General features: G+C 43.6%; 1 protein-coding gene across 1 annotated transcript; it reads right to left on the reverse strand.

Moving 5' to 3' along the window:
• Nucleotides 1–222: 222 nt before the first annotated feature.
• Nucleotides 223–6,129, reverse strand: SNRPF (small nuclear ribonucleoprotein polypeptide F). The gene is made up of 4 exons (XM_075274468.1): nt 6,025–6,129; nt 5,631–5,756; nt 2,206–2,270; nt 223–376 (listed from the first exon to the last, which is right to left on the reverse strand). Exons 1-4 carry the CDS (start codon nt 6,025–6,027, stop codon nt 310–312), a joined length of 261 nt encoding a protein of 86 aa, XP_075130569.1. The 5' UTR covers nt 6,028–6,129; the 3' UTR covers nt 223–309.
• Nucleotides 6,130–12,071: the final 5,942 nt, after the last annotated feature.

Raw genomic sequence — 12,071 nt, forward strand, 5'->3', positions numbered from 1 at the left:
GCAGATTGTGTGGAGTTTTTTTGGAGCCAAGAGGAAAGGGGAATACATATACATATATACACACACACACCTGTTACATTTCTACCTTTTGCTCAATCCACTCCTGGATTTGGCTCTAAAATCGTAACAAAAAAAGCTGCATTTTGGCAACATGGGGCCTTAGGGAGGAATTCCAGAGGTAACTCATGAAGATTGATCCATAAAGAGTGAGAAATATTACAATAGTTTTTATTGTTAACAGAAAACAAAGAACATGTCCAACAATAGACGTAAAAAGTGAAAAATGTACAAAAATAAATTGGAAGTTGTTTATTCTCTCATCTCGCCATCTTCTTCCTCCTCTTCTACACCACGTATATACAATACATTGTTACATCTGCAGAGAAATAAAAGTGCAATTTATTCTCTCAGTTAATTAAATAAGTAAATATAATTTACATAAACATAACTTGTATAGGAGTTTTTTTGAACTAATTTACACAAGTAGCTAGCATAGGCTAACCCTTTAACAAACCGGGGAAGACTTACTGCTCTGGTTACAACTAGACTCTGCAATAAGTGTGGCACATCCTAGACACAACTTTGTTCATATAGTTTGAGCTAAAATTGCTCCCATTTGGGCGTGACTTCTCAAAAAAGGGGCTTAGCTTTAATGTGACAAAATGTACCCAAACAGCACTAAAATTAATGAGTAAAATACTGGTGCAACGTAAACCATCTAATAATTTGTATAAAATATACAGTCCAAATATGCACTAGATTTACCATCAATATTCACAGGGAAAAAAGCACTTGAAACTTACAAACACATCCTTGAAGGGAGTGACTTTAAAACGTAATTTTAATAAAATATATGTTAAAATGAAAAACTGTTCTGTGCTTAGCAAATATATGTCACACACTCAAATGATATAGGTGGGGCGAAGTCATATGTATAGTGCATGTGTGGGGGTGCACACTAAATCACCCCAATATACACACACCTCGTTCCCAGATCACTGGGTATTTTTTCAGTTCAATATGACCAAAACAAAAATAAGCAATGTCTTCACAGTCTCCACATATATAGTTCACCAGTGGATAGAGTTGTATACTCCACTCAGGTAAACAAAATGGAGGGATTGCTACCATCAGATCTCTGTTAGGCAATATGTATTGAGGGTTTGCTACCATCATCAGGAGCAAAATCCAATGATATAAAAAGAAATGAACAAAAAAAAATTGCAGTAAATACTGCATTTCCCATGACCCTAATGGTGGGTCACAGTACTCTGTTGAGGGCCGCTGTGTGCAGCCGGCCACGTAAAGGCCAAAACCACACCTCAACCAAACTTCCCATAGGTCATTGTGCGCCATGATTGGTGACACCTTCATTGACACAGACGGCACGGTCTGCTATTATAGTAACCAGGAAGACGCTATGATCCTCTCTCCTCCGCACATCTGTAATCAGCTACATGGAGGATGTAAACAAATGGACAGAAGGAAAATATTGCAGGATCGCAAGGTAAAGGTATGTACAGAAGACAATGTAAGGTAGTTGGATGAAATAAAATGGATGCCTAGCACATATCCTGGATTATAAACAGGATATATGAGAGACATAATAAAGCCCCATCATATCATATCTTACTCAATATGTGGGATATCACAAAGGGTGATTGATATTATTTAGGGATGTGGAATACCATATAGAATAATAAATATTAGTAGGCAAAGTTATGTATGAATAACAAAATATGACATGGCCGGAAACATAATGAACACTGCATAATGTGACAAAAATCTATAGAAAAGCTGCATAATGTGACCAGTGTCTAAATAACGTCAATAAATAATGTCCTGTTGGATATCACAAACAGGACAATAGGAGAATTATTCCATATAAAATAACCACTCCTTTCAGTGATATGTTTCTAGATTTACCATCAAGTATCGGCCACCTATGGAAAGGTGATAAATATTGTACATGGGCCAAGATTGTAACTTTACAATTTAACACTCCTTCAGAAAAGAAAAGCAGCAGTCTGTATCAGTATAGCACAGAGTTACAATTCTGTTTACAATATACATACAATTCTACCAAAGTGAAGGCAACACTGTCCGGTTGTTCACTCTCCATCAGAAAAAATATTGAATATATAATGATTCAATAATATTAAATTACAGATAAATATTTTGTAATACATACAAAATGACACTTACCTTATCAAAACTTCTCCAAGATGTCCAGACAATGCACCATCAATATACTCTTCAGTGTTTGCGAGCTAAAACATTAAATAAGACTGTTATTGTTTGGAACTAAAAATGTACTAAAGTATATTACAGCAAATGTTCGAGAAAACTGCCTTGCGGTACAGTATGTGCAGATCTTTGATAGTCTTTATAGCATTATATTAATCTAGAGCAGTAAAACTAAGGTTGGCCACGCACTAGAGAATGTGGGCCGATGAAAAGGCTGATTTAAACCACGACATATGTTTTCATGACAAACATGCAGGATTGATGCCAAATACAGGCAAGCCTCTCTCGTGTTTAATTTTTTCCAGTCATTTATTTTACATAACGGATAATGGATTTTTACATGGACATATCTTCAATTTTTTTTTTAATGTCCCACCAGACTTTGCATATTGTGATAACTGATAACACAATGCTACACTACCGTATTGCATTTATATTAGGTTTGTCTGCATAATGCAAATAAGCCTTACAATTAGGTTCTGCCTAACAGGTGTACAAAGATGGCGGATCTGATTGCAGTGAAGGGAGCAACTATTGTTAGGAACCTGAAATATGCCGCAGCTACTATTGGCCGTGGTATCTAAGGCCTTGGTCACATCTGTGTTTATATTCCATCCGGGGGAGTCCACATGAGGACCCCCTGAATGGAATACTGAACGCAACTGTAAGCAGTGTACCAGTGGTACTTTACAGCTGGTACCAGTTCAGCTCCTTAGCCAACACTAGCAGAATCTAATGGGTAAACCTGAGATGGAGAAGTGGGGTCCTTTAATAGTCAACCCCCTCCCATCACACGCATATGCACTCTGTAACTATCCCCTTCTAAGGGTCATGGGGTGGGAAGCAAGTAACAAGTACAAGGCTCTGCAAAAAAGGAAAACCCAAAGAGATTTAAAAAAACAAAAAAAAACCCAAACCAACACATACTCACCTGCCAATGGTGCTGTCTGGTCCCTCGACGCCCTTGGACTTTTTCCGGTGGAAAACTTCATGATTGCCAAGGACAATCAGCGGTCTAAGGAAAGGACCCAGGACATCACCTGTAACATTCTGGGTCCTTTCCTTAGCCCAATAATTGGCCTCAGTGGTCACATGCAGCGAGGACCACTGGAAAAAGTCCCATGGTGTCACCGGATCAGCCATTTGTGGTAGACACTGGAGCACTAGGGACAGGTGAGTTAATGTGTGAGCATACGCTAAACCCACTCATATATAAGGCCAGCCTTTCTCAGATCCCCTGCTATACCACTGACAATAGGTTTACAATAGTGCTGACTAGGAGCACCACTAAAACAGCTGTTACACACGGAGCCCTGTGGACCCCATTGAATAGAATAGGGTCTGTTTTAAATCTGAAAACAGAGAAAAAAGTCCTCCATGCTGACTCTGCAATGAAGTGAACCTAGCTTATTATAATAAGAGTGATGGTCATATTGTCTGTAATAAGCAGAATTATAAAGGTCTTTTAACAAATACCATTCTTTTATGACATTAAGAAGCACCAATAAATACCCCAATTAATCATTTAATCAATTGATATATAGTATGTATGTATTCATAAATGAATACTTCATTTAAAAAGAGGACTTTTCATGGTTTGGGGTACAGGCAGTTCTATATACTGCTGGAAAGCAGACAGTGTGCTGTACCCTTCACAGTCAGAAGGGCGTTTATGACACTCTGTCAAGGAACATCCTTCTGTACAAGCAGTGCCTATCGCGCTGTGCTCTGAGACTGGGGAGGAACGCCCCTCCCCTCCTGATAATACTCGTCTATGGACAAGTACTGTGAGCAGAGGGAGGGGGCGTTCCTCCCCGCTCACACAGTACAGCGCTATTGGCGCTGCTTGTACAGAAGGATGTTTCTGACAGAGTGTCAGAAACGCCCTTCTGACTGTAAAGAGCTACAGGTACCGGGACCGCTAGCTCTTCACCCGGGGCACAGATCGGGAAAGCCGACAGTGCGCTGAATTCAGATCTGTTGTCCGAATTCTTCATATGACAATGCCTTACACAACAGATAGTTCACTGCTCATGCTGAAATCAGAGGCTGCAAGCCAATGTTTGTTTAATATACATGGGGACTTTAGAGGGAGCCTGTCAGCAGTAAGTTATGCTAGGTTCACTCTTGCGCCTGGGATCTGTCCACTAGCCAACCGTATAAAACAAAATGGTTTGGTACAAAAAGGCCCCGTTCACACGGGGAGCGGAAGGACGGATTTTGGCACAGAGAGTGATGTGGGGAGCAATGTCCCTGCTCCCACATTACCCACGATATGATGTCTTTTCAGGCTAACTTTATTTGTCCAAGCTCCATCCACATGTTACAGGACACTACTAGTGATGGCTCATAAGGTTTTGTTTGTGTAATGACAGTAAGCTCTATTACAAAAGTGTCTGACCTCTGCATAAGCAATGCCACCCCTGTTACCTCGTGTCACCCCCTCTACCTCATAGATTGTAAGCTCTTGCAAGCAGGGCCCTCAGTCCCATTGTCTCAAATGACGTTCTTTGTTATGTATCTGTCTGTATTTGAACCCTACAAATTGTACAGCACTGCGAAATATGTTGGCGCTATATAAATAAAATGTATTATTATTATATTATGTCACTCTCAGGCCAAAATCCGCCTGCCACGGCTTCCGACAGCCACGGCTTTTCCCTCCGGAGTAGACTCAACCAGCCGCGGAATATGACTAAAGAAAGGGCCCCCTTCTTCATACTCAGCATGAACAGAGGGAAAAACGGATTGTAAAACAGACACAAACTGATTATTATCTGTTTGTTATCTGCTTCCCATAGAACGCAATGTAAAAAAAAAAAAAAAACACGGATTGCTGTCCGTCTGGCAACCTTATTTTTTTGAATGGAGAAAAAGTCTTGCAAATCCGACTTTGCTCTCCGTCCAAAAGAGCGGATACCAGACATACTAAATAAAGACGAGCGAATACTGTTCGGATCAGCCAATCCGAACAGCACACTCCATAGAAATGAATGGATGCACCTGGTACTTCCGCTTTGACGGCGGCCGGCCGCTTAACCCCCCGCGTGACGGCTATGTCCATTCATTTCTATGCGAGCGTGCTGTTCGGATCGGCTGATCTGAACAGTACTCGCTCATCTCTAATACTAAACATACACCTGCGGATGGTTTTTACAACCCTTTGTAATCAATGGGTTTTAAGATGAACATTTCCATATCAGTTTTGGGGGATTTTGAGACAGTTTCAAAAGCGGATTTCGCATGGAGAGCAAAACAGTGATGTGAACCCAGCCTTAGCTATAAACCTAATCCCGGTTTCTTACAAAAGCTCTCCATGTTACATTAGTAGAAACCTTACAGCAGGCAGGATTGAATACTTGCAATTTTAGTGAGCGTCTTACCTGCATATTCATGTAGCCATCCACAGACACCAGGTAGCCCTTGTACTCCATCCCCCACTTCAGCTTGACCATGACTGGCTTACCGGTGAGGCCGTTCAGGAAGGGTTTGGGATTTAATGGCAAACTCTATGGGAGAAGCATAGAAAATGAATGAATGACTCCAGTTCGGGCGGCCAGACCCACGTGATATAGGAGTGCAGCAGCGCCATGCTCCCCGGTATGCGGCCAGCACCGTACACCGGCACTGTACCAGCCGCAGGGCATTGTGTGGCACTGCCCTCATATTTCCCTCCACTGGGATGAATGGCGCTGCACATGTACCCCACGCTGCTTCCGTGCCCAGCAATCACAGGCCTGGACCATCCGACCCTCACAGCTCCTTCCGGTTACCTACCATGATGCCAATGAAGGCGCCGCCGATCTATCGACCAACTGCGCGTACGGTAGAAAAAAATTTCTCCTCGGAGCGCTCGGTTGAACACACCGCCGGAGTGAGCAGGAAATGGCTGACGGAAGAGCAGGAGGAGAGCATGCATGCAGTCTTAGGAGCAGCGCCCTCTGGTGGTAGGAGGCTGAACTACACGGACACGAGGTTCCTACATCGCCACCTGCTGACATTACTGTCATACTGCAGGAAAACGCCACCCTATTGGCACAGCCGTGTCATCTCTGGGCAACGCTGAGAGCTATAGAGGAAAGGTGTATAGGGAATTTTGTGTAGGTTTGTACTTTTGTACATGTTTTGTTTTTTTACCACACACTGGGATAAATGTATTAAGACTGGCATACAGCCTGACTGGTGCAGCGACCTGGATACATCTGTCGCAGGTCCCAGCACCAGAATGGAAATCTACGCCAGGTAAGATGTGGCATAAACTTCCATTCTAACTCACACCAGATAACTAGCGTGAGTTTTGGTAAATGAGCTCTGCAACACCAACACGTGCAGAATATGATGGGCAAGGCACAAAGTGGGATTGAGGTCCATGTTTGGCGCAAGAAAGGACCTAAAATATTATCCCTGTGTACCCCAGAAAATTCCCCTCACTGAAGGCTGTAAAAATAAAACCAGTAACACAATGACTTTAAAACAATCATTTTGCAGTACATTGGGTGGAAAATTCTAACATAGCTATTTAAATGTAAAAATAAAATAACATGGCTTGTGAAAGGTCAAAGTACAAATAAAAAGGAAAACAAGGAATGTGGTCATGGCAGGAAAGGGTTATTAAGGTGTTCAGTACTACACGCACTCCTCTACCACACTTCACTTCTAGACCATCACATTTAACACAAACCAGACTCCATCTTTGTTCCCACCGCTCTTACTCGCACATCTGGCTGTCACACAGTTTCCCAAGTCACTGCATCAATTATACATTGGTTCCTGGACCTATGTGACATCCTGCAGTGGTCTGTATTTGATGGCAGTCATGATTTTTAAAGGGCAGTCCTTGCAAATATTGGTCTTGGGCACCTTCTAGATCAGTGGTCAGCAACCTTCAGCACTCCGGCTGCTGGCCAACTACAAGTCCCATCATGCTCCATTCACTTACATGGGAGTTCCAAGAACAGCAGAGCAAGTATGTATGCTGGGAGCTGTTTCATTTGCCCACTACCTATTGGATAAATCCAGTTGGTAACAATTGATATTTTACTTACACTTATTTTACTTTTACTTATTGGTGAGTAAAGGCCGTATTCTTGGAATAATTTAATAGGTAATAGCCAGTTGTCACAGTGCAGGAGCCAATAAAGGGTCATTATACTATTTGGGACCATTATTGGGGCATTACACTGTTATACTGTATGGGGGTCATAAGGCCATTATATTTTGTGGGGACTACTAAAGTGTTATTATACTGAGGGGGCTACGAAGGGGCATTATAGTGTGTGTGTGGACCACTAAGGGGACACTATACTGTGTGGAGCAGTCATGTGCAGACATGTGCAGCATAGGGACAATAGCATTTTACTGGACAAATTAGCCCAGCTTGCTACACTATTTTGTCCAGATTTTTTTGGCCTGTGAATAGGGAACCATACATTCAATAAGAGTAGCATGACATGATGCAGAAACTGATTAAGGAGAGCCTCAGACTTAAAGGGATTCTACCACTAAAACACATTTTTTTTCTAGTTACCACGTCGGAATAGCCTTTAAAAAGGCTATTCGTCTCCTACCTGTGGAAGTGCTCTCCGCCGCGCCGTTCGTTCAAAATACAGGAGCAGCGATGGGGGCGTCCCCATTGCAGCTCGAAAACCGACCGCAGCGCTGCCTCTCTGGTCTTCGGTGTCCTCCCCTTGCTTCTTCAGCGTCTGTTGGACGCCTGCGCAGTACGCTCTGTTTGGCGAAGATTGCCGAACGTACTGCGAAATTGCGGTCCCAGCCATAGTGCGGGCACCGCAATTTTGCGCATGCGCAGTACGTTCGGCAATCTTCGCCGAACAGAGCATACTGCGCAGGCGTCCGACAGTACGCTGAAGAAGCAAGGGGAGGATACAGAAGACCAGAGAGGCGGCGCTGCGGTCGGTTTTCGAGCTGCAATGGGGACGCCCCCATTGCTGCTCCTGCGATGGGGACGCCCCCATCGCTGCGAGAGAACTAATTAGCATACCGGTACAAATCGGTATTTTGAACGAACGGCGCGGCGGAGAGCACTTCCACAGGTAGGAGACGAATAACCTTTTTAAAGGCTATTCCGACGTGGTAACTAGAAAAAAATGTGTTTTAGTGGTAGAATCCCTTTAAATTTTCTAAAAAGATTATGTTCCCTCCCCATTTGTGAAGGTTGACGTTTTCTATGCTAGTTTTCGTGACTCCTGCGGCCAGGGCCGCCATCAGGAATTTTGGGGCCCCATACAGCCTAAGTGTCTGGCCCCCCCCCCTCCCCTGCCATTTTTGCTTTGCGCGCCGTGGGAAATTTAGCCCCACCCACTGTTATGTTGACTCCGCCCACTCATTAATTTTCCATTTGCCCGCACACTGTATAATCCTCCTACAGTCACCCGTAAATTATATGTCCCCCTCTGTCTCTCCCCTAGCTTCATCTGCCCCCAGATTCATGTCCCCTCCATCTCTGCCCCCAGATTCATGTCCCTCCATCTCTGCCCCCAGATTCATGTCCCCCCATCTCCATACCTCCCAACTTTTGAAGAACTAAAAGAGGGACAAAATGTGTGGCGCGCTTAGCGCGCCGCAGCAAATTTAGCCCCGCCCACTTTTGTGTTGACTCCGCCCACTCGTTAATTTTTCATGTGCCCGCACACAGTATAATCCTCCTACAGTCACCCGTAAATTATATGTCCCCCCTCTATCTCTCCCCCAGTTTCATATACACCCTTCATCTGCCCCCAGTTTCATGTCCCTCTTCCATCTCTGCCCCTAGATTCATGTCCCCACATCTCTGCCCCCAGTTTCATGTTCCCTCCATCTCTGCCCCCAGATTCATGTCCCCCCAGATTCATGTCCCCCCTACATCTCTGCCCCCAGATTCATGTCCCCCCAGATTCATGTCCCCCCTCCATCTCTGCCCCCAGATTCATGTCCTCTCCATCTCTGCCCCCAGATTCATGTCCCCACAGTGTCATGCCGTCCCCTCCTTCATCTGCCCCAGTGTCATGCCGTCCTCTCTTTCATCTGCCCCCAGATTCACGTTCCACCTCCCCATTAAACTTACCTTCTCCTCCGCTCCCTCGCCGCTCTCTGCGCGTCTCTCTCGCTGACACATATGCGGCTGAAGCGAGGAGCTGACATGTGTCAGCTCCTCGCCTCGCCGCCTCTCTCCCTGACGCTGACATGTATGCGGCTGAAGCGAGGAGCTGACCTGTGTGACCTGAGCTGACCTGTGTCCGGCTCAGCCTCATATGTGTCACCAAGAGAGGCGGCAGCAGCGAAGTGAGGAGCTGACACAGGTCAGCTCCTCGCTTCAGCCGCATATGTGTCAGCGAGACAGGCGGCAGCGGCGAAGCGAGGAGCTGACCTGTGTCAGCTCCTCGCTTCAGCCGCGTTATGTGCTCAACTCAGATCTGCGTCCTCTGGACGCAGATCTGAGTTGAAACAGGACATATAATGACTGCTGCCGGCGCCAGGGGGCCCGGGCCCCCCCATTTTAAAATTTGGCCGGGCCCCTGACGCCAGTAGCAGTAGTACTGGCCTATCGGCGGCCCTGCCTGCGGCGGTGGAGGGTGCACCTCACTCATCACCAGACATACACCTTCTCATAACTGAAATGCACCCTCCACCGGGCCATGCATCTGGACCGCTCATAGCTGGTGTAGATTTCTTGCATCATATATGCCAAATTTCTGGTGTAAAAAATAATAAATCTGATGGGACCAATGGCCCACCACTACATGCCCTTTTTGGGAAAATGGCAAGAGTTTTGCAAAAGAAAAAGTTTTTATGCCTTGGACACCAAAGAACTGGCATACAGTACAAGGCATAATACGTAAATCTGCCGCAATGATTTCACATGGGGCTATTCACAAGTCAGTTTTTAAAATCCTGGTTTTTTTTAGACCATCAAAAAATAAGGCATATCTCATTTTTGTCTTTTTTTCATGGTTTCTTATTGTTTTACAATCAACATTATCAAGTGAACTGATAATAATGCTGTTCAACCATGAACACTTACAGGGTTATAACTTGTGCACTCTCCCTTCTAAATATCTCCAGTCATTTAGGCTACTGCTGCTGGACTTATAAGGCAAAAAAGACACTTGTGGCAGATTCTTGGATTTCTGTGCACACATGCCTCTCGGGACGTTCTATTCTTATATACAGTTAAAGAAGACTTGAAAAAACAAGCGCAATTCTTGGTTATTATAAATACCATTCATATAAGTCAGATAATAGATTAGGATGATTTCATTTAGTAAAAATAGATATGTGTCAGCAAACGTCATTGCACAAGCAGAATTCTTGAAATTCCTTTATATTTTTTCTGCAGAGACAGAGCTTTCCCTAAGGGCCGTTATTACTACCCACATATCATTCAGTAGCTATCACAATTCTTACTCATTCACCCATGCTATAAGGGCTTAACTGTGCAAGTGTCTACATATGATCTGTTTTGATCTAGTTTTGACATTTTCACCAAAGCACATACCATATCCAGTGTTCAACAGTGTATATACATACATTATACATAAATCTCTCTCTGTGCACATGTGTGTATATGTATATATATACCTACGTATGTGTGCATGTCTGTGTAAAAAAAATATGTATATCACATGTCTCATCTGTGCTGAGTCATGAGGGGATCACAGCCATGAATTTGTCCATGTGTATGCACGCAGAGATACACGTGGATACATGTGCAGTTGCAGTCAGTGCCCTTATAGTAGTGCATTATACCACTGCCTTATACTTATGAACAATGCCACCAGTAACTGAATGGAGAATTTAGAACTTTAAAAAAATAATGCCCAAAACCAGTGGCAAATATTCCCCAAATTAAAGCGATATCTCCATCTCAAGGATCCTATCTATACTGGTAGCTTAAGAAAATTGAAGATTTTTCCTAAATATATTGCTTTAGAAATGCTGCTTTGTTTTCCTGCTGTGTGAACTTATTCCTTCCATTGTTTACACAGTGTTGCTATAACCACAGACATGTGAGATAGGACAAGTGACATCACTCAGTGCTCTGCTGGAAGGACAGTCAGTTCAGATTGCTGGTAAAGCCCTGTCTGTTATCTCTCTCTGTAAGCACACAGATAACACGGAGTGTGCTCTGTACAAGCATGTGCATATTATCTGATCTGCATAAGTATTGTGATACTTCAGTGTCCATTCAGCAAGAGTGAGGTAGGGGGGAGAATACAGGAAGTGAGAAGGAGAGACAGCAGGCAAACTGCTGAAACACTGAGACGGGAAAACCCCTTTCATGTCTGAAGCAGTAGCATTAACCTTTCTCAATTGTTACCTATCTGGACAGTATTTAACTCCCTTCTATCCATGCCCTCTTATAGGAGTAGAAGGTATAAAAAAGTGTCTCTGGTTAAAATGTGAGATGTACTGGTGTACAGTCAGGTGTCATTTCAGTCTATTCTGACCATAATACAGCTCTTTTTACATATGGCTGAATTTCATGTCTCTTTGTAGAAACGGACTAGGTATGCTGAGGAGAGAACATGCTGAGAGGGCTTTGCAGGTCCTTCCTGAATGAATATTACTTGTCATTTCACTGTCATCATTTTATACATTTCTTAACAAGCATCTCCTTGTACATGTCATACTGCTTTATTCCACAAGGTGTCACTTTATTAACATGTTTCATAATAAGGCTGAAAAGTCATTTCTAACCAAAAAAAGGCATGTTCATATGGAGGTGTTCTGCTCAGGATTCTGCATTATTATTTAATGCCAAACAGTAGGAATGAAATCTACTAAGAGAAAGAATGATAGAAAGATTTGTACATCCTTTGTGTTTT

This window comes from Leptodactylus fuscus, chromosome 5 (genome assembly GCF_031893055.1).
Source record: "Leptodactylus fuscus isolate aLepFus1 chromosome 5, aLepFus1.hap2, whole genome shotgun sequence".
In the NCBI taxonomy this organism is placed as follows: Eukaryota; Metazoa; Chordata; class Amphibia; order Anura; family Leptodactylidae; genus Leptodactylus; species Leptodactylus fuscus.

Coding starts and splice junctions, on each gene's coding strand:
- SNRPF (XM_075274468.1), bottom strand. Junction 2,271..5,630: donor ATGGCTACATGAATATGCAG/GTAAGACGCTCA, acceptor TTAATGTTTTAG/CTCGCAAACACTGAAGAGTA. Junction 377..2,205: donor CTTGGAGAAGTTTTGATAAG/GTAAGTGTCATT, acceptor ATTTCTCTGCAG/ATGTAACAATGTATTGTATA.